General features: G+C 53.9%; 1 protein-coding gene across 2 annotated transcripts; it reads right to left on the bottom strand.

Moving 5' to 3' along the window:
* Nucleotides 1-6733: 6733 nt before the first annotated feature.
* CHRM1 (cholinergic receptor muscarinic 1) lies at nucleotides 6734-20208 on the bottom strand. 2 transcript variants are annotated; one of them, XM_029915334.1, is made up of 3 exons: nucleotides 19643-20208; nucleotides 19099-19191; nucleotides 6734-9323 (listed from the first exon to the last, which is right to left on the bottom strand). In XM_029915334.1, exon 3 carries the CDS (start codon nucleotides 9245-9247, stop codon nucleotides 7865-7867), a length of 1383 nt encoding a protein of 460 aa, XP_029771194.1. In that variant the 5' UTR covers nucleotides 9248-9323; nucleotides 19099-19191; nucleotides 19643-20208; the 3' UTR covers nucleotides 6734-7864. The 2 variants fall into 2 exon arrangements, with proteins under 2 accessions (XP_029771194.1, XP_029771193.1); XM_029915333.1 differs by lacking the exon at nucleotides 19099-19191.
* Between the last annotated feature and the right edge of the window lie 2499 nt (nucleotides 20209-22707).

Below are 22707 nucleotides of genomic sequence, written 5' to 3'. Positions count from 1 at the left end.
GGGGAAGTTTCTCAGGGCGGGGGAATAAGGACATGGGATTGTAAGCAGCAGTTGAGAACTCTGGGCTAGAGGTGAGGTCCCTGGGGCTGAGGAGATCCTGACACCAGCACTGCGAAGTGGAATGAGTCGCACAGCCAAGGTGGCAGCCGGGGTGAAGAGTAGCCTGGGCACAGTGATCATCTGGGGATGGATTCTTTGCTCTACCCCTGTCTAAACCTCAGTTTAGAGTCAGTTCCCTCACAACACTGTGACACCAAATGGGTTTGTTTGTTTATTTATTTATTTCTCACGCCAACCAATTCTCCTATAATTCAATTCAATTCAATTCAATTCAATTCAATTCAATTCATTGGGTTCAATTCAATTCTGGCACCGTCTACCAGAGTCCGCATCAGATCCCAAAGGCTCATTCCCACAAGACTGTCCTCATTTGAGATGCCAGTTGCAAGGCTCAGGTTATCACTGGAACTCCCAACCGAGTGATTATCAATTCAAAAGGTTCCCTTGACATCCTCCTCAGGTTCGAGAATTCTCTAGTTCACAGAACTCAGGACAGGGCATTTCTTACTATTTACAGTTTATTATTATAAAGGCTACAACTCAGGAACAGCTATCTAGAACCTTGCACGGGGCAAGGTTGGGGGTACGGAAGGTGCACACGGAGCTCCCGTGCCCTCTCCAGGTCGATGCCCTCCCAGCACCTCGATGTGTTCATGGACCTGCAAACTCTGTTCTCTGTCATTTAAGGGATTTTATGGAGGTGCTGTTATGTAGGCAAGACTGATCAAGTCCTCCTCCAATAGTGATTATAATGACCTCCAGCTCTTCTCTATGCCCTGAGGCCAGGGGTGGAGCTGAGACCTCTATTCAGGGATTGGCTCCTTTGCCAAACGTTCAAGGTCAAGGTTTCTAGGTTCCTTCCACCCCAAGAGTTATGTCATAGGCATAAACTTAGGTATGGCCGAAAGGGGCTTGTGAATAGCAAAAGATGCTCTCCTCACACCTGTCGCTCAGGGACTGGGGACAAAGATCGAATACGTATTTCTTATTAAATCACAGACAGAGACAATGCCACCCATCTCGAGGGATTTTCAAGATCCAAAAAGAGTGTTGTCTGCATGTCAGAGCAGGGAGAATACTGATAGGAGTCAGAGAAGCCGATGGGCTTCCTATCTAGTTCCCAGTTGTCTATGGCAGCAAAAATATACTATAAGAATGATCACTTATTGTCCACTATATCGCAATGTGCCTGGGACTTTACTGATCCTAAGGGGCCATGGTCTCATGTTTCAAGCCCCGGGATTTGGCTGGGCAGAGGCAGAGGAGCATGAGAAAGGAAAAGTGAAGACCATGCTGGGTGGAGAAGAAAAGGAATGTTTACTGAATGCTTAATATATGACAGGCCCAGCACGACCATCTCCTTTTTATAGATGAGGAAACCGACGCTGGGAATAATGAAATGCTTTATTGAAATTCACCAACTCTGGCTCCTAAACTCTTGGCCTTACTGCCAAACTTCCCCTGTGGTTTCTCGAGTGATAGGGATGTTAGGAGCCTCTTTATTCTTACTATTTGGTCTTTGATCCCGGTTCCTGACACAGAACTCCTAAATCCCTTAGAATTTCTTGGGTGATTTCTAATGTGATGACTCTTGATAGACTCCTGGACAGCTTCTGGGTGGGGGCTTAGAAACTTAGAACTTTCCATGCCTGTCTCATCCTCTGGGGAGGAGAGAGGAGCTGGAGACTGAGTTAATAATAGATCACAACCACATGATGAAGCCTCCATAGAAATCCCTACAGTATGGGGTCCAAGAGGGCTTCCTGGTTGGTAAACACGTTCATATGTGTCCCTCTCCGCAGGAACCAAGGCTCCTGCACTCAGGACCCTTCATCTGTTTGTTCTCCTGTATCATATCCTCTATAACATAACCAGGAAATGTATTTGTCTGACTTCCATGGACAATTTTTTTATGTGTGTGAACAAATTATTGAACAAAAAACCAAGAATATTGAACCTGAGGAGGGGGTTGTGGGGATCCAATTTGTAGCCAAATAGGACATAAGTATGGGTAACCTCAGGACTCACTACTTGAGATTGACATCTGATGGGGGAGGAGTGTTGTGGCTCTGAGTCCTTGAGTAGTGGGATCTGATGTTAACTACAGGTAGCATCAGAAGCAATTGTTGGGGGGCACCTGAGGGGCTCAGTCGGTTGAACGCCTGACTCTTGGTTTTGGCTCAGGTCATGATCTCACAGTTCGTGAGTTTGAGCTCCAGGTTGGGCTCTTTGCTGATGGTGTGGAGCCTGCTTGAGGTTCTCTCCCTCTCTCCCCCTCCTCTGCATGCACGTGCTCTCTCTCTCAAAATAAATAAATAAACTTAAAAAAAAAAAGGAATCAATTGTTGGACACCTGCCTAATGTTGGAGAATTGGCTGGGGCAGGAAGGAAACACCCCACACATTTGGTGTCAGAAATTTCATGAGTAGAATGTAAAGGAAATGGAAATTTTCCTTTGTGGTGGGGCAAGAAAATTCCAGGCAGAGAAACTGGAGGGAGTGAAAAGCAGGAATGAGTGGGCTTGGGGGTCTGTGTGAGGACCAGCAGAATTCCAGGGGCTGTGTAGGGTCTATGACGTGAAGGGTCATGGAAGAGACTGAAGAAGGAAATAGGGCTGAATGGAAGGCTGTTGGAGGCTGAGGGGCTTGCATTTTTATTTCAAGCTATTAGGTAGCCGTTAGCAAGGAATTGGCAGCATTGGTTCTATGTTTTGGCAAAATCACTTCAGCCGAAGCAGGGAGTATGAATGGGAATGGTTTTGGCAAGCTCGAGCTGGTTGGCCTTGTATCCATTGTAAATTAAGAATGGGGTTTGCATTTTTAAATGGTGAATAAAAGATTAAAAAAATCAAGTGAGGAATAATATTTTGTGACACATGAACATTTAGGTGCAATTTACATCTCAGTGGAATTTAAATAAAGTTTTATTGGAACACAGCCATGTTCATTTGCTTATGTATTGCTTATGGCCGCTTTTGCCTAACAATGGAAGAATTGAGTAGTTGTGACAGAGACTATGATACATAAGTACCTACATAATATCCTTAATTTTGCCTCTTGGTCCACAGAGCCTAAAACATTGACTATCTGGCCCTTTATAGAGAAAGTTGGTTAACCCAGGAATTAAAGGGCTCTTGCATGAGGATGCTGACAGCGGGGATGGAGACCACTGGATGAATTCGGGAACGATTCTGGAGGTGGACTGACCAACTGGGTACAGGGAATGAAAAGGAGAGGGGGTCCAAGATGACTCCCAGATTTCTGGATTGAGTGCTGCATGTATGGTGATGGCCAGGAACTTGAGGAGTTGTGGTGGAGGAACTGTAGGGCCCAGATGGAAGTGACAGTGATATTCAGGCCTATTTTGTGGGATAGGCTGATTCCCGGAGTTGGGCAGTTTGTGTGTGTTGCAAGAGTGCTGAGAACAAAGATGTCACCTCAAAGTCTTTCGAGTGGTGTGGGGCACCCGGCATTCAAAAGCTTTTTGTCCTGCAAAGGTGAGCAGGTAACTGCCTGAATGTCCGGTTGGGTCAGGAGCTGCTCTGTAAAATCAGAGCCAGCCTCCAAGAAAGGAAACTGAGGATTCCAAAAGGCACTGGGAGAATGTGGGGCTATCCCTGATGCCCTGTCTCCTGCTTGCCCGGTGAAGCTGGCATATAGGAGACAGGTCGAACAGGCCTCAACAGGATTAGCGTGGTAGCCAAGCAAACTGATCCTTCCGGGGCCCTGGGATCCTGCCGAGGTGTGGGGGCAGTTGCCGAGGTGGCCAAGACCGTCTACTCTATCATTTGCCCCCGTGGTTCAGTTCTCCGGGAAGGGTTAGGGTCTAAGCGCCCTTATTCTCGGCAGGGCTATTCCCTCGGTTGCCCGCAGATGGCGCTAAAGTAATACGATGGGAAGGCGGGGTGGCCGGGAGGGGCAGCCCCGAGATTCCGGGTAGGGGAGGAGGTGACATTCACAGACCCACCTCATTCTTTCTCTGCTTCCCGTTCACGTATGACTGCCTTGTTTCTGGGTCCAAGAAGGACTCTCTCTGCAGTGTGTGTGTGTGTGTGTGTGTGTGTGTGTGTGTGTGTGTGTGTAAGCGCGCGCGCGTGCGCGCTTGTGGTGTTTGGGGTGGACTGATGCCATGTCCAGCCACTGAGCCTCCCGTCAGGCCCAAGCCATTTCCTCCATCTCCTGGCAGCTGGGTGAAGAAATCTTGCTTGCAGGGCCCTGGGATGATGCCTTCCAGGATTGCATGCCCTCCTCCGACCCAGTCTTGCCTCCTGCTACTCCTTTCTTCAAGCCCTGTTTCTTCCCCCTTCGGGGTAGGGTGGGGTGGGGGAAGGGACTCTGGACTCTGTAAAGCCCCCGGCGGCAGGTGGAGGGAAAGGCATGGGTCTGGAACTACTTGGTTTCTGGCCTTTACCTGAGAACAGCCTCGTCCTGTGGTGACGCTGCTCACAGAGCCATGGAGGTGATTTCCTGTTAGTCTGTCTTCTCCTCTTCACTCTTCAGCGAGGAACTCATCCCCTTGCAGAGATGAGGGCACTGAAAATAAGAGACCTGCATGCAGTTGTGTGGGGAGGGGGACTTGGGCAGGTGGGGCCTGTGCCTAAGACAAGGAACGTGTGTGAACTGCTAGGCTCATTCCTGATGCGGATACCAGCTCTGCCCCCCGACCCCTTGGCTCCCAGTGGAAGCTCTAGGCCAATCTGATTCCAGTGCTTTCCCAACACCCCTCAGCTTCCTGGGTCTCCTGGCCACCAGGACTTCCGTTCCAGTGCCCTTAGCACAGGGCAGGGCGTTTAACCCTAAAAGGGGTTCAGGGTCATGAGGAGCAGTGGCTAGGGAGGGGCGCTCCCAGAATCTAGAGCTGACGCCCTCTGTTGTGCTGGAGGGAGAAGGGGCCTGGGGTCAGTGTCCTGGGGCCACTCTCCACGGTGCTGTGCTCCAGTCAGCTCCTGGCCAGCCTGTCCTGTCCACCTCTTCTGTGGATTGCCCCTGCCTCATAGCTCAGGTCATGATTTCGTGGCTCGTGAGTTCGAGCCCTGCATTGGGCTCTGTGCTGACCACTCAGAGGCTGGAGCCTGCTTTGTTCAGATTCTGCATCTCCTTCTCTCTCTGCCCCTCCCCCACTCAAAACCTGTCTGTCTGTCTCTCTCAAAAATAAATAAACATTAAAAATTTAAAAAAAAAAGGCTTCCGGAAGTCCTGACAGCTGTGTGTGGGGTAAACTTCTCTCTGCAAGCGTTTAGCCCCGCCCAGGACTGCATCCCTCTGGCTAGCATGCCTCCACCTTCAGCCTGCATCAGAACACCCCGAGGGCTCGATGAAGCACATGGCTAGATTTTATGATTCAGGAAATCTGGGGTGACCCTGAGAACCTCTAGTTCTAACAAGTCCCGGTGATACTAATGCTACTGGTCAGGGCAAGTGTGCCTTCAGGGATTAACTCAGGGGGTCTGGGTAGTCCAGATCCTGCCCATTCCAGAGAAAAGTTTGGGCTTTACTTAGCTGACCCCTGGGAGATCACCCCTCAGCCCTTGGAATATTCTGCCTGATAAGCATGTCTTTCCTTAACTAGAGGCTTTGTGCTTTGTGGTATCAGATTAACCTCTGGAGAGGCTGGAGACTAAGTAACTAGGGTCAGCCATGCTTACATGAGCAATTTCCAGTAGAAATACTGGACGCCGAGGCTCACATAAGCTTTCTGGCGAGCAATGCATGTTGTCGCACTTGGGAGAGTGAAGTGCTGTCCCCATGTCCACTGGGAGAGGACACCTGGAAGCTTGACCTGGTCTCTTTTGGACTCTGCCCTATGTGCTTTTGCCAATTTTAATATATAACCTTTTTTTTTTTTTAAAGATTTTGAGTAATCTCTACACCCAATGTGGGACTCGAACTCACAACCCGGAGATCAAGAGCTGAATAATTCTCCAAGGGAGCCAGCGAGGTGCCCCTAATTTATATCCTTTTACTGTAATAAATTATAACCATGAGTGTCACGGCTTTGCTGAGTTCTGGGTGTCTTTCTAGTGAATTCTTGAACCTAAGGGTGGCCACCCCCAATGGTACCCAGACTTTGAGAACCACTACTCTATGCTGTGGGACTAACCTTCCTGAGCTTCCTTTGCATTAGGCTTTAGGGCCCCCCCCTTCCCAATGAAATGCTTTAGAACTGGCCTGAGGGTCACCTTTGTGCAGTGCTTTGGCCTGGCGCCCCACCTCCACAGTCCAGGGGTCAGGAGGCTGTGAATTGCCCGGAAGCCTGAGTGTTGCTTTGTAGGGGAACCCCGAATAGTCCTCCCGGGTCACTGGGCCTTGGTCTCCCCATCTGTAATGGGGCCTTGGAGCCATTCCACTCTCCCTGGGTGTAACGGGGCCCCCAGAACAGCCAATATGGCAAAGTTGATAGAGAATACGCTGGGCTAGGGGCATAGGAAATTTCTTTCACCTGGCCTCCCTCCTTCCGGTGTCCGGCCTGCCCATGATAGCCCTACTCACCTGAGCCGGGGACGCTGGGGTGCTGGGGCCCATAGGTTTCAGTAGATCCAGCCACTCAGTGCTGCTCCTCCTGGGAACCCCCGCTCACGACAGGGGCCCACAGTCCACCATCCTTGGCCCCTTTCTGTCCCATTCTGCCCCAGCCTAAGACCAGGCCCTGGATGCACACAGGGAAGAAGGCCCCATTGCGCCCACTAGTCACGTGGCTTTATTCACAGACTCAGCACTTGCTGAGGATGGAAGGAAAGAACATTTGGGGCCTGGAGATAGGGCGGCTGGGAGGCCATGCATGGGTTGGACTGGGAGCTCACAGGAGAGGACCCATGGGCCGGGCGGGCCTGTGTGGGGCCGGCCGGAAGCAGGCAGCATGCGGGAGGCCTGGCTAGAGCTGCACCGAGCAGATCTGTCCAGGTGGTGGCCGTGAGCCAGGGAGGGAGGGACGGAGGGTTTCTCTGGAGCAGAGGGCATAGGTGTGGGGCTGGACAGCAGGGACCCCTGCCCCTCACTCCCAGGGAAAACTCCATAGTGAGACAATCAGGACATCGAGTGCCTGGTCCTGTGGCTGCCTTCGGACTTGGTGTGTGACTAGCCCAACTGGTCTCTTCTGGTGTCACTGTCCTGCTGATGCTTGGACCTTTGCCGTGGGGGTGACTCACATAGGGACACTCTGGGGACATTTGCAGGGAGGCTGGACAAGCCTGGAGAGTGTGCTGAGGGTCCCCCCTCCCTGGCAGAGTGGGCTGTGCCTGGGGAGGGAGGGATCCCCAGCTGGGGGTAAGGTGGGGGTGGGGGTGGCAGGGGGGCTGCCGCTCCCTGGGAGCCAAGCTTTTCCCTCAGTGGTCCTTGTCAGGTCCCTGCTGTGGCCCCAGGGAGTGCCATCTCCCACGAAAGGCAATCCGGGCCAGCCCCCCCCCCCCCCCCCCCCCCCCCCCCCCCCCCCCCGGCCAGGGATGGTTGAAATGTAAACCTTCCTTCTCCCGGCCCACCCCGCTGGCTCCCTAATGGACTTCCTGCCTGAAGGCAAACAAGGGATCCGAAGCCTGGAGCCTCCTCCCCCTGAGCCTTCTTCCTGGTGAAGAGCCCATTCCCACCCAGCAGGGAACAGAAAAACCAGTTTCCCGGGTTCATTCCCTAGCTGGGAAGGGCTAAGTTTGGAAAGTTGGCAGGGTCTGCGTGGGCTGTTCAGGAAGGTGACCTAGGGGCCTGCGAAGCCCGGTGAGGGCGGAGCAGGGCCCTGGGTCTGAGGTCGCAGCCCCTGCCGGCTTTCGCCCCGGCCCTCCCGGGGCCTGGGGTAGCGGGGCGCAGGCGAGGGGCCCTCAGCATTGGCGGGAGGGGGTGCGGTGCACGGAGCCGGGGCGCTTGGGGATCTTGCGCCAGCGACGCTTGTCCCAGCGGCAGAGCAGCAGCAGGCGGAAGGTGTCCCGGAAGGCTTTGTTGCAGAGTGCGTAGCACATGGGGTTGATGGTGCTGTTGACATAGCACAGCCAGTAGCCCAGCTCCCACAGGGTCTCGGGAACACAGTTCTTGCAGAAAGTGGACACCAGCACCATGATGTTGTATGGCGTCCAGGTGAGGATGAAGGCCAGCAGAATGGCACTCAGGGTCCGAGCTGCCTTCTTCTCCTTGACCAACGAGAAGGTCTTCCGCTTGGCCAGCTGCTCCTTCCCCCGGGGCTTCTGGCCTTTGCCGGCTCGCTCACGCCCCTTCCGGGTCGGCCTCTTGACTGTGTTGGGGGAGCTCCGGGGGGGCTGCTTGGCGGGGGCCTGCGCCTCGGGGTCCACCATGGGCATCTTGATCACCACCTCAGAGCCAGGCTCCTCACCCTCCGAGGACGTGAGGGACTCCATGGAGCCTTCATCCTCTTCCTCTTCTTCCTTCCAGCTGTAGGCCTGCAGCAGCCGGGGGGCCCGGCAGCAGCGACAGCAGCGCCCCGGAGGGGTCTCTGGGGAGCCCTCAGTCCCCCGCTGGGACCGCTCTGAGCTGCTGCTGCTGCCGCCCCCCTTACCAGGCGTCTCAGAGCCCTGCAGGGCCGCCAGCTCCCGGGCCCGGTTCTCCGTCTCCCGGTAGATGCGCCAGTAGAGCGCGCACATGACCGTGACGGGGAGGTAGAAGGCGGCCATGGCTGTGCCAAAGGTGATGATGGGCTGGGAGAGGAACTGGATGTAGCACTGCCCGGCCAGCACCGTCCGCTCCCCTACCAGGTACTGCCAGAAGAGGATGGCTGGGGCCCACAGGACAAAGGAAACCAGCCAGGCCAGGCCAATCATCAGGGCCGCCCGGCGGGGCGTGCGCTTGGCTCGGTAGCTCAGGGGCCGGGTCACGGAGAAGTAGCGGTCAAAACTGATGAGCAGCAGGTTCATGACGGAGGCATTGCTAGCCACGTAGTCCAGGGCCAGCCAGAGGTCGCAGGCCAGTGTGCCCAGGGCCCAGTGGCCCATGAGCAGGTACGTGGTGTAGAGGTTCATGGAGAAGGTGCCGATGATGAGGTCAGCACAAGCCAGGCTGAGCAGGAAGTAGTTGTTGACTGTCTTGAGCTCAGTGTTGACCTTGAAGGAGATGAGGACCAGCAGGTTGCCCGTCACTGTGGCCAGTGACAGGAGGCCGGTGGTGATCCCAATGAAGGCCACTTGCCAGGGACCTTTTCCCGGTGCCAGAACCGTGATGTTGGGGCTGACAGCGGGTGGGGCCGAGGTGTTCATGGTGGCCGGGTGGGGCTGGGCGGGCAGCCCCTTCCTCTAATCCCACGACAGGGCTTCCTCAGGGGGAGGTCATCACCTGAAAAGAGAGGACATGGTCCTTGGTTGGGCTGCCAGTCGTCTCCGACAGCTCAGGGTGCAAGGGGCTGGGAACACAGCCTCTGTCTTCACAGAGCTTTAGGCAAGACACCGTCTCCCTTTCTTACCGGCGGCCCTACACAGTCATTTATAACACCCCTTCCCAGCCATGACTGGATGTGCCAACGGCACTGGGGGGAGGGAGGTCGGCATCCAGAGATCAGAGCCCCCCTTCAGACTCCAAGCCTCAATTTTCTCATCGGGGAATTGCCACTAATTCCCGTCTTGCTTAACTCATGTGGCACGAGCTGGGAGGCTCGCTTTGTATACACCACTGCCAAATTTTCAAAGCACTTCACTCAATGTTATTAAAGCTCTCATTTACTGGGGAGTTACTACAAGCCAGACAGCACTGAGCGCTTAATTGAATTATCTAATTTAACTGTCGTCCGTCTCTGGGAGGCAGGTCCCTTATGATCCCCACTTCACGGAGGCAACCGTGGCTCTGAGCAGCTCCAAGACCTGGCCCCAGTGACAGAGGACGTGAGTATGACTGGGACACACTTGTCCTTCTTACTCTGAGCATTTGGAGCTTCAGGGGGATTCTTCCATCGAATAAGATGGGAAGGCGGGGGAGGAAGATAAGGGGAAAGAGGTGTATGTTACCGTGTCTGCATGTTTCCCTGTGCGTGTGTGTTTGTGTGTGCGTGCAATAGAGATACAGAGAGAGAGAGAGAGAAGGAGGGCAGTGTTGGAGCTGGATCAGACCCTCCCTGAGGGCGCCTGGGTAAGTTGTGCTGGGCCTGAATGCTTGCCTGGTGTTAGGAAGCCTGGAGTGAAAGGAGGCAGCGGGACGGGGGCCTCAGCTTCCAGGTAGGGGGGGGTGTCTGGCCCCAGATGAGGCGTGGGAGGCCCCTTCGATCTCCCTGCTCTGTTCCTGATTCCAAATTGAGTCGGGGGGTGGGCAGCAAAGGGAAATGGAAGACCCTCCCCCCATTTTTCTGGAGCCTGGAGTCCAGCCTAGGCACTAAAGGTGGGTAAAGGGAAAAGCCAGGTCTCTCAGGAACCTAATGGCTGGGCAGGAGGCCCCCCAGCTCAGCCGTGGCCTTGCTGTGTTTGGGCTGGTTCCTTCCTGTTCTGGCACCCAGGTGTCCATCCGTCCAGCGAAGAGTTGGGGTGTCCTCTCACCTGAAGCTATGGCCTCAGGGACCAAATCACTGGGAAAATTCCAGAGCACCTGGGTGGCTCAGTTGGTTAAGCGTCTGACTTCCGCTAGGGTCATGATCTCTTGGTTTGTGGGTACGAGCCCCCCATCGGGCTCTGTGATGTCAGCGCAGAGCCTGCTTCGGATCCCCTGTCTCCCTCTCTTCCTCCGCTTCTCCGCCGCGCATGCGCGTGCTCCCTCGCTCATAAAAATAAACATTAAAAAAAAAACAAAGAAAAGAAAAATTCAAAGGGAGAGATGGTGGGCAAGGGCCCACCAAGCCCTGGCGTCCCTCAGGACCTGGTCTGTGACAGAGAGACTAGTGTACTGTGCCTGTGAGGAGGTTGATGCATGACCGGTGGCCTTCGGGTGGGTGGCCATCACAGTGTGTGACCGAGCATGCATGGCCGAGGTCATCTCCACCGGTCGTGGTAAACCGGTGTGTGAGAGGGACGCTCAGGATCGCAGTTTGGAGGGTGACAGAATGAGCACGAAGGACTGGCTGTCAGCGTGTGCTTCCGGGGCAGGGTGCCCATCAGGGGGACAGGGAGCGTCACAGTGGAAGGACCTGGACTCTGGAGCCACATTGCTTGCGTTTGAATCCAGGTAACCCCATGTACTGGGTATGTGATCCCTGGTTAGTGGTATCATTGCTACGTATCTCAGTCTTCAGCTGAAAAATGGGAATGACACTAGTCCCTAGCCAATAAAACAAGGAATTATTATTGTGAGGCGTACATGGGTCCACAGATGCAAAATGCACGGAATAGGCTTAGCGCAAGGTGGGCACTAAATGCCTGTGGACTCCTAGCAAGTGTACCCATGAGGGGTCCCCCCGTGAACGTGTGGTTCTTATTTAAACATTTCCTGGAGTGCCTGGCTGGCTCAGGCGGTAGAGCATGTGGCTTTTCATCTCAGGGTCATGAGTTTGAGTCCCGCGTTGGGCATAGAGATAACTTAAATAAACTTAAAAAAATTCTAGGGGCCCCTTGATGGCTCAGTCAGTTAGGCATCCAATTCTTGGTTTTGGCTCAGGTAATGATCTCACAGTTCATGGGATGGAGCCCTGAGTCAGGCTCTGTGCTGACAGTGCAGAGCCCGCTTAGGAGTCTCACTTTCCCTCGCTGGCCACCCTTCCCCACCTCTCTCCCTCTCAAAATAAATAAATAAACTTTAAAAAATAAAAAAAAATTGAATACTATGACAACAGCAACTAATAATGAGAGTGACCATTACTGTGATTTAGTGCCCCGCCCCCCCCCCCCAGGGGCAGTCACTGCTCAAAGTACTTAGGTGCATTATAGCATTTAATCTGAACATGGAACCTATGGCCTGTGGATTGCTCTTCTCTCCATTTCACAGATGAAGAAACTGAGGCTGAAGAAAGCAAGAGACCTGGCCCAGGATCACATGGATAAGGTAGGAACCGAGATTTGAGCCCAAGCAGTTTGTTCCAATGAAACATTTATTTATAAAAACTGATGGCTGGCCTGGAGGTTATAGCTTGCCAATTAAACTTTTATTTTTTAAATTATATATTTATTATATATATATACTTATTTACTTATCTATCTATAATAAATATAGATAATATTTATATAGTATATATATAATTTATATACAATATAATATGTATATACAATAATATAATAAATATATAACATATAAATATAAAATAATTTTTATATATAATTTTATATTTTATTTATTTATTTATTTTTCTCTACATCCAACATGGGGCTCAAACCCACAACCCCACGATCAAGAGTCACATGCTCTAAACTAACCTGGATGGAAATTTAAAAAAATTATTAAAAAAAAGAGTTGAATGCTCTACTGACTGAGGTGGTGAGGCCCCTACCAATTTGAATTTTATTATATTTTGTTTTACTTATTTATTTTATTATTAACATTTTTTTTTACATTTTTATTTATTTTTGAGAGGCAGAGAGAGACACAGCACAAGTGGGAGAGGGCCAGAGAGAGAGGGAGACACAGAATCTGAAGCAGGCTCCAGGCTCCATGCTGTCAGCACAGAGCCTGACGCGGGGCTGGAACTCACAAACTGTGAGATCATGACCTGAGCCGAAGTCGGATGCTTAACTGATTGAGCTACCCAGGCACCTCTATTTTATTTTTTTAAGTAGGCTTTATGCCCAGCGTGAGGCTTGAACTCATCATGACCCTAGGATGGAGAGTTGGATGCTGAACCGACTGAGGCAGCCAGGCATCCCTTAGTACTATGCTAAAAGAGTATTTATCTTGCTTAGTGAGTCCTGCTGTCCTTTCCCATAACCAAAGTCAGGTGCTGGGCTGGAGGCTGGGGTGGGACTGTGCATGCCGGGGCTTTCCCTGGTGAGGCGCTGGGGGATGCCACTGCCCGTGACAGGTTGCCCCTCACGACTCTTGTCCCCTGATCTGAGCTCAGTGCTATGTAGTGCCCATTGCACAAATGGAGCAACTGAGGCCCAGAGAAAAGGGGGAAGAAGGCATGTGTAGCCCAAAGTCTCCAGGCTCCTTGCCTGGGTGCTGCCTCCCTTTCTGGACCCTTCAGCCTCTGGTGCTTTGGGGGCAGCTCTGTACCCCCAGTGGTTCCCTGGGCCACCACCTGAAAAGGCTAAGTCAGAAGAGAGGAGTTTGCTGGCCTCAGAGGTCGCACCCTCAGCAGGTGCAGGGGCCTCCCGTCTGCCCCGGCTCGGTAGCCTTCAAAGCTGTTGGATCTGGTCCTACACCACAGAAGGGCTAGTCCTGGGGGGAGGTGAGTGAGACAATTTTGCCTTGGCTGCAAAATTTGAGGTGTCCCCAGACTCACCGATCACGAAAACAATATTTTAATCAATATTTAAAGGCCTGGCTGGAGCAGTTGGAAGAGCATGAGACTCTTGATTTCAGGGTCGGGAGTAAGGGCCCCGTGCTGGGTGAAGATATTAGAAAAAACAAAAAAGGAAATTGATGCAAAAAATCCATCATGAAAAAATTTTATTTTTAATGTAATTTTAAAAAATATTTCATTTTCATTTATTATTATTTTAAATATTTATTTAAAATGCTTTAATGTTTATTTATTTTTGAGAGAGAGAGAGTGTGAGAGGCAGAAAGAGAGGGAGACAGAGGATCTCAAGCAGGCTCTGAGCTGTGTGCACAGAGCCCAATGTGGGGCTCGAACTCACAAACCAGGAGATCATGACCTAAGCCTTAACCGACTGAATCCCCCAGGTGCCCCGGAGCAAAATTTTAAACAAAGGTAGGATCCAACCCTGCACTTACACAAACAGTCCTATCACCCATGACTCACCGTGATCCTGACCCTGGTTCCAATGAAATTTTTTTTACAAAAACAGACGGCCAGCCTGTGGGTTGTAATTTGCTCCTTTTTTTTTCTTCTATGTGAATTTTTAAAATGTTACACTACAATATTATTTACCTTGATTAGTGAGTTATTTTGTGTGTCCTCCCTCAAAACTGTCTCTTCCTCGCTGGCTGATCATTAGCAATCATTTATTTTTCATTAAAAATTTTTTTTAACATTTATTCATTTTTAAGAGAGATAGAGAGTGCGAGTGGGGGAGGGGGAGAGAGAGAGAGGGAGACACAGAATCTGAAGCAGGCTTCAGGCACTGAGCTGTCAGCACAGAGCCCAAGGCAGGGCTCAAACCCATGAAGCAGTGGGATCATGACCTGAGCCCAAGTGGGATGCTTAACCGACTGAGCCACCCAGTCGCCCCTCAGTAGGAATCATTTAACCTTTCCTTCCCCGGCCACCCTACACTGCCAGCTGATGGGGTGAACAGCATCCAAAGTGCCTCTCTGTTACTATTCCTGACTCCTCGTTCTGATCTACCGCCTAGCCATCTCCTGCTGTGACGTTTGGCTTCCAAATCCAGGCATAGCCCTTCTCTCGGCCCCAGATTATTCATTTGTTTTCCCTTTCTTTTTTAAAATTTATTTTATTATTTATTTTAATTTATCAAAACAACTTTTTGAGGTTTATTCATTTTTCAGAGACAGAGAGAGTGAGCGGGGGAGGGGAAGAGAGAGAAGGAGACACAGAATCCAAAGCAGGCTCCAGGCTCTGAGCTGTCTGCACCAAGCTTGATGCGGGGCTCGAACTCATGGACTGCAAGATCATGACCCTTGCTGAAGTCGGATGCTTAACTGACTGAGCCACCCAGGTGCCCCCCCCCTATTTTTTTTACATAAGCTATACGCCCAACCTAGGGCTCGAATTCACAATCATGAAATCAAGAATCACATGCTCCACCACCTGAACCAGCCAGGTGCCCCTCAGGTGGCTCATTCATACAGTAGAGGAGCTGAACCAGCCTGCGTGGGGGCGGATTTTACAGGGCCCTGAAATCAACATCTCAAGACACTGAATGGGAAGGACCCACGTCCTTGAGTGGAGGCTGTGGAGGCTAAAGGCTCACTTAGGTTCTTCCAGCTGGGGCTAGAATCACATCTACTTGTGGTTGAAACCTCTGGCCATCACAAGCTCATGTTTAAAGCTAGCTATAGCTTTCATGAGTTTTAAAAACATTTTCAGAATGGGGAAACTATGAGAAATGACCCTTGGACACGAGGAAGCTGGCTGGCGGTCCCTCTCCTTAATGGCTGGAAATCCTTCCCACCTGCTCACTGTAATGGCCACATTGATGGGGCACTTGGCTGGCTCAGCTGCAAGAGCGTGTGACTCTTGACCTCTGGGTAATGAGTTCAAGCCCCATACGGATGTAGAGATTACTTAAATAAATAAAAAAAAGCATTAAGAAAAATAGCCACACTGATAACCACCAGAATTAATCACCTCTTGCATGCCTTAATTACCTGTTGCATACCAGGCAATTGATGTATGATACCATTTCCCTTAATCCATAGGGCACTCCTATTTCACAGATGAAGACACTGAGGCTCAGGGGGCTATATGACTTGCTGACGGTCTCACAGGAAGCAGCAGAGCTGGGATTCTGCCCCCGACCTGTGTGCTCCAAAGCCTGCCTTCTTTCTAAATGGTGGATTCCTCTATGCCCCACTTATGAGCTGGGGGCCTAAGGCCTCCCATCTGGGACAACTGGGGAAGGAGAAAGGAAGCAGTTCTGGGAAACTTGACCCCGATTCTTGCCACTCCCTGGATCTTCTGAGCGCCTGGGCCCAAGTACAGAGCCGTCAATAAGTCTGCCTTTCCTCCACAATCAGAAGCAAGGGTCTGCCCCCGAACCTCTCTTGGACAGTGATTTGCCCAGGAGAATGTTCCTGGAGGTCTCCGCTGGTCCCTGCTGTGTGACTTTGGGCAAGTCACTTCCCACCTTGGCAACCCTTCTGTAGGGTGACTGTGTGTGTGTGAGGGTGTGTGCATTGCTGAGTGAGAATAGAAAATGGTGGGGGTGAGTCTGTAGCTTTGTGGAGATGGGCTGGGCCTCATCCTCTGAATGTCATGTCTGGGGCACCGGAAGGGGGCAAGGAAGCGGGGGAGGTCCTCTTCTCTCAGGACTGTGGCCTCCTGATAAAGGTTATTGGGAGCTTTTAATAATATTCTTAACATTATCATAGCGACTGAAACTTACTGACTGCTTACCACACACCAGACATGGCTCTAAAGATTATATTCAGGATTTAACCGACCAGCTACAACTCCTTGTGAAGCAGGTTTTATTATTTTCTTTTTTTTTATTTTTTAAATGTTTTATTTATTTTTGATACAGAGAGAGACAGAGCATGAGAGGGGGAGGGGCAGAGAGAGAAGGAGACCCAGAACCAGAAGCAGGCTCCAGGCTCTGAGCTAGCTGTCAGCACAGAAACCGATGCGGGGCTCGAACCCACGAACGTGAGATCTGACCTGAGCTGAAGTCGGAGGCTTAACCGACTGAGCCACCCAGGCGCCCCAGGTTTTATTTTCAATTTGCAGAAGGGGCAACCGAGGCTTTGAGACCTTAAGGATCTTACGGCTCATCAGTGATGAACCAGGATTTAGACCCAGGCAGTCTGCTTCTAAGACTAACCTCTTGGGCCTACTCTAAACTGCCCTTGTGGAAAAGGCAAACTCGACAGCCTCCTTGCCCACCTGGACTGGCTTGGCCAACCCACAGTCTGAGTCAGTGAGGAATCTGTCCTTCCTTTAGAATCTGGCCTCTGTGTGTGTGTGTGTGTGTGCATGTGTGCGTGTGTGTGACAGTGTCTGTTGTCCATCTGCGTGATGTATGATGACAGCGCTGTGGGAAGGGGGAGGTCTAGCCACTGCTCTCGCAGAGGCAGGGTAACGGCTGTGTCTGGCTCATTCGCTGCTTTATCCCAGTGCTTGGCACCCGGAGATGCTCAACCAATATTTGTGGAATAAATGCATGAATATGTACGTAAGGTCCTCCTGTTTGACGTCAGGACCAGGGGCATGAGCACGAACCCCCAGGGGTCAGGCTCCAGAGCACGGGCCCCTTGCTCCTTCCATTTCTTGCATCCCCTCACTTTCCAGGTCACTGTCTCCCAGGTGAGGCCCCATCTGGCTTGAAAGCATGGGAGAAAACCGGCCAAGGGCATCCTCATCTGTAAAATGGACAAAAGGATGCCTGCTGCACCTGCTGCGGGGAAGCAGACTCAGGTGATGGGATGGGCACGGAGGTGGGTTGGGAGTTAGTGTTGGGAGAGGAAAAAGCCAGCCTGGGCTCAAAGAGTTAAGGGATGAGGTCAGAGCCTCTAGAACAGCTGCCCAGACTGTTGACCGCCAGAGCCTTGGACCAATCCCCAGGGGCTGCGGATCTGGCTGGCGAGAGGAAGGGGGAGGTCAGGAGCGATTGCTGGGGAGAGGGATTCCTGAACACTTGGGCTGTTCAACTCTTAACCATGGGCCGAGTTGTAGAGGAGGGGAGACAGAGAATGAGAGGGTGCTGGGGAAGAGATTCAGGAGGGAGGCGTGAAGCCATCTTGTGATTCTGGGCCTGGAAAGCTGGCAGAGCCCAGACGGGAGAGAACGGGTAATACTGGGGAAAGGAGACACGAGGTGGGGCCTGTGCCGCTGGGCTTGTGGGACCTCACATGTGCTGTGAGCAGGGTGTTCCTAGGGCTAGATCTCCTGCCTGGTCCCTTCTGCTGGAGAAGCCAGCCTGTCTCTCCCCCTGGGTTAACTTTTCTCTGAAGGTAGCTCTCGACCTGTTACAGGTGCACAAAACTCCTACGTCTGATGCCTGGCCCGGGAATCATGGGGTAAACACATACCATTTACCACATTTTCAGGCTCAACAGTCACCACAGGGAGTGCCAACTAGTCCTGGGGAGAGCAGCAGCCATCAGTTAAATGCTCATAAATGCGCTGTTGAGCCGGAAGAGGAGCGTCAGCCCTGGAACTACTGCCAAATATGCTCACTGCTGATGGACTTTAACCAGTTGCCCGACTTTAGCCACCCCTTGGCGAGAGCCAGACAGTCAGCAGGCTGGGTCCTGGACGTCACTTTGCCAAGGGAGCATCAGAAGTGCTCCGCCCCTCATCCTCATCTCCACTTGCCCCCTGCGCTTCAATCTTTGCGTTCTCCTCCCCATTTCCTTTCTTCGCTCTCCCTCCCTCCCCCATCCTTCTAAGCATCACCATGGCATCACAGCAGAGCAGAAACCCAGCGAGATATTCACCCACCTCTCCCCGCCCGCCCTCCCCTCCAGAGCCCAAGCTCCCGGCTCATAGAGCTTGCTGCTCCCGCACCCCATCGTCTTGCTCAGGGAGGTGGGAGGGTAGTTCTGCGCTGAGGGCAAGGAAAAGGGGTCCCGGCCCAAGAAGATCCCTAGATATCCTTTCTGTGACCATAAGTGCGTCCCTTCTCCTTTCTCAGCCTCAGTCTCTCCGTCTGTTCAATGGGGAGGTTCCTTTTCAGGTCTGATGTGACCTCTGCCTAACCACTTCTTGACGCTCTGGGCTCCTCTCTGCACTTCGAGATCTAGTTCTCAGATCTTCAGGCCCCAGAGTCACATCTTCTGCAGTCCCATTTCGCCAGCCCCTCCCCTGCCTTCTGTATCGCGGGGGCGAGCACAGTGTGCCTAGTGGCTGAGGTCAGGGGGCAGAGAGCTAACTCTTATCTGACAGCTCAGTGGGCAGCTGATTATTCAGGGACAGGAGACTGTCCAGCTGTAGGAGACAATCTGACTCCTTCCGGCCAGTTGGGTGGAGGGGGGGTGGTGTTGGGTCAGCCTGGGTGGAGCTGTGGGTATGTTTTGTGGCAAGAGGTGAACCCCTCTCACTAGCACCGAGAACCCCTAAGCAGCACTTGTCTGAATGGCCCAGGGAGAGCTGACCACCCCCTTCACAGGGGTGAGTCTGCAAGAATCAGGGCTCCTGGCCTCCAGCCTATCGCTACCTTGTGGAGTCTGGGGGTCCTGGGAAGGGTACCTGCATGGGTGCCCATTAGTATTCATGCATTACTGGGACACAGGACTGAGACCTGCTCCTGGGGGAGCCCAAGACACCATGGACATAGAGACCCTGCACACGTCAGGGTCACGTTCCCTGGCTGGAGTGGCCTTCCATGTGCCCATTTGTTCCCCAAGAGCCCTGGGGCTCTTGGCCTGGTCTCCTGCTGGCTTCTGGCCTAACACCCACCTTGGCATCCAGCTTGTCCATCTGGCCAGCAACCTGGTTCAGTCCATCTCAGGGGGGCTGAACGTGGATGGGGGTGGTGGGACTCGGGGTTGCCTGAGGGAGAAGAGGAGGAGGTTCTGGGACTGGCACCCCAATGTCAGGGGTGGGGGTCGACCTCCCACAGGATGCTGGTGGCAAGGGCTGCCCTCTGGCCCCCTGACCTTCCTAGTCTGTCCCTGGGATTCCGGGGCCTCTGCCTGCTATGCGGTAGCCTAATCCCTTGGGGCTCCAGTCCAGTTTCCTAAGGGGGTCTCCATCTCCTCCGCCAGCTGAACCCCAGAAAAACATCAGGTGTATCTGCTCAAAGCCGGGAGATGGGTGTTTGGAGTGGCCAGTGTCCAATGCTACAGAGCCCCCTTGGCCTCTAGACCCCTCCTTGGCCCCCTTCTCTCTCTGGGGTTCATCCCCGTTTTCTTCTAGTCCTGGTCTGCTTGGCTCCTAGGACCCTGCTTTTCCCGCCCCCACCTCCGTGAAGCCCCCCCCAAGCCCTCCCAAATGTACTCACCATGGGACTGGAGAGGGGTCTGTCGGGTCCTCAGCCCCACTGCCTCCCCGGGGGCCGGCGGCGTCTCCAGGGACCCAAACACCTGGCTCCCGGGGGGAGCTGCGCCCTGTGCTGGCAGCCGGAGAGGCACAGCCAGTGATTGGCATGTCCCACCCCCTGGCACGCCAGCCTGGGGGGGGAGGGAGGAGAGGAAAGAGAGGGAGGGAGGAAAGGGAGAAAAGGAAGGGAGGGGGAGCTGGAGGGAAGCCTCAGGCAGCGTCTGGGGTTGGACTAGGCTCCTGGAGTGTGCCCCCCTCCTCCATTAGGGCACCTCATTTGAGCCCGGAGAGGGAGGGCGTAGGACATGGCGAAAAGGAGCCCAGGAAGGCTAAAAGTCCAGAATGGGAGAGAAGGCGGATACAGGGAGACAAACACCCACACCCACTGCACACAGACTCAGCGGCACACACACACACACACACACACACACACACGCACACCCCCTCACAAAGGCACACTGTTTCCCGGGGCTCCTTCCCCCACCCAACCTCGAGCCCCCAACCTGTGTGCACTGTGCCCCAACACACACTCCCCGGCATTCACATGCCTGCTTGCCTCACACACTCGCCCTGCCCCCTGCACATGCCCACGCGCCCACCCACCCACCCAGCCCCACACCCTGCTCCTTCCTCCCTGCTGCGAAGGAGCTAGATTCCTTCTGTTTGGAAATGACACATTGGGCCTCACGTGAGAGGCTCCAACTTGGAACAGACCCAGAGGGCTGGCGCACCGCCCCAGGGGCTGGGCAGACGTGGCCGCGTGCTGGGCTGCGTGCTTCTGCGTCTGGCCATGCTGCACGGCCCGGGTGTGAGGGTATATGGGGGTCTTGTTGGAAGGGATGGGAGGGGCGCTGTGTGCCCACTGCACGTGCTGCTGAGTGCTCCCCACGTGAGTGTCCCCGAATACCACGCAACCTGTGTAAATGCAGGTGTCAGTCACCCTGTTGGTCTGGGACCAGGACGCATGTGTGCACGTGTGTCTGTATTCCGTGTGTGTCTGAGTGTTGCCCAACTGTGGAACTTGCTAATTCTGACAAGTGAGGCCGCCTCTACCTCCCTGCCTGCTCCACCCCCAGCTTCCACTTGGAAGACAGACAGACAGGCAGACAGACAGCTCTCCTCCCAGCTTGTCAAACTCTGTCTCCCCTGACTCCCACTCAGGGCTCACAGGTGTGTACCTGGGAGGTGACAAACTTGCCCCTCCCTCCCTTCCTTTAGCCCCGCTGGTTGGTCAGTACCCTCCCCCCTCTTGGGATTTCTGTGTTGAGTTGCCTCAGAGATAGAACCCCTGGGGGCCCTTTGCCATAGAGACCTGGGTTCGGCACTGCCCTCACCTGGCAAGAGACCCCCCGGGAAGCTGACCGCAGAGGAGAGCCAGGGAGACTTCTGTGGGGCTGCTGTGTCCTTTGCCCTATGGCCATGCTGAAGCCCTGGGGTGGAAGGTAGGAAGGACACAGATCATCTATTGTTCCCATTATGCAGATGAGAAAACTGAAGAGCAGAGGCATGGTTAACACCTGGTGGGCAAGTATTTGGACTCTGGTCCCTCCAGGGGGTCACCCAGCCCGCACTTTTCACCCACCAAGCACCCCTGTCTCGAACCTGATGCCCCAGGGTAACTAGGGGCTTCCTTTGGCTGGAGCCCAGTTGCCAATGGAGCCAAAAGGAACAAATCCGGAGTCCCCGGGGCTTGGCCAGCAGCCGTGGGATGCCGGTGGTGGGCACACGTGGCAGGTACATGTGGGGGACCTCTGCTTCTCCAAGCCCGCTGAGGGTAGGGCAAGCACCCAGTCCACCTCCCTTCTGAAGTCGAGGAGGCAGTGCAGCTTGGAGAGGAAGGAATCTGCGCCACCCCCTCCCACCCCCAGGGTCGACCAGCGGGTCAGCCGTGGGGTCAGAACTTCACGGGTCCCTCGTCCGTGGGCGCGGACTCTGGCTGCCCCCTGCTGGGCTGTCCTCAGTTTGCGGCTGTGGCCGGTGCGCGCCGCGGGGCTGCGTGTACTTGTGCGCGTACACGTGGCTGAGTGTGGGGGTGTTAGGCCTCCACGCTCTACATCCATTTCCGAGTCTGAATCAGGCTCTTTCCTTGCCCCCTCCCCCCAATCTCCTTGGTCTCCCTTTTCTCCTCTCCCACCGCCTCTGCACACGTCCCTTTAGAAATAAAAACACTTATTTTGTAGGCGAGGGAGAGGGGGGTGTCCAGCTCTCCCTGGCCTCCTCTCGAGGGCCTCTCTCCATCCCGGGAGGTTTTCTCCTTAAGTCCGCGAAGCCGCCGCGGAGGCAGGGGGTTGATGCCCCTCCCGGCTGTAAGACCCTTTCCCGCCCAGACTTGGCTAGGTCCCCTTACCAGATGGGGAAACTGAGGCAGGAAGGGAGGCAGGGCCAGGAGAAGCTCTCCCACCCGGCTCTCTCACCGCCCCCGCACCCGCGCCGGATTTAGCCGCAGGGAGGCTGGGAACATTGTCTTTATTTTAAGCCGCCGAGTGAGGCACGAACGCTGCTGCTCGCGACAAAGGGCTTGGCTAAGCAGCGGCAGGCGGCGCACGTGGGGGGTCCAGCCCCACCCCCGCACGACCCCCGGCGGCCCTGGAGCGGCCCGGCCTGACCTCGGCCGGCTCTGTCTTCCCCCTGGCTGGTTGGGACTCCGGCTGGCGCGGGACACCTGGGTCTCTGGGCTCCGGCTGGTGGCTATTTTTGGTCCTTTGGCTGAGGATTCACTCCTCCCGGCCACCGAGGGAACGCGGGGCCGTCCGCGCGCGCGGCTGGGCTCCCGGTTCAGACCCCTCACGGGGAGGAGGAGAGAAGCGGCCCTGGGTGCGAATCCCACCCTGCGTGCGAATCCCACCCTGCCTCTTCCCAGTGGAAATGTTCTGAGCAAGTCGGCGTCCTTCTCGAAGTCCAAAGTCAGGGGAGTTAGAGATACCTCCCCTATGGGGCTCTTTGACCAGGTTAAACGTGGCTCTGTGGATTGCGACACGTGAAAGCCATTACCGTCGTTATTTATAACTCGTATTGAGCGCTTACTAC

The sequence above is a fragment of the Suricata suricatta genome, chromosome 11 (genome assembly GCF_006229205.1).
Source record: "Suricata suricatta isolate VVHF042 chromosome 11, meerkat_22Aug2017_6uvM2_HiC, whole genome shotgun sequence".
NCBI lineage: Eukaryota > Metazoa > Chordata > Mammalia > Carnivora > Herpestidae > Suricata > Suricata suricatta.
This window is presented reverse-complemented; position numbering and strand designations above follow the sequence as displayed.

Bases quoted from the DNA above. Each gene is read 5' to 3' on its own strand.
- CHRM1 (XM_029915334.1), bottom strand. From the start codon at position 9,247: ATGAACACCTCGGCCCCACCCGCTGTCAGCCCCAACATCACGGTTCTG.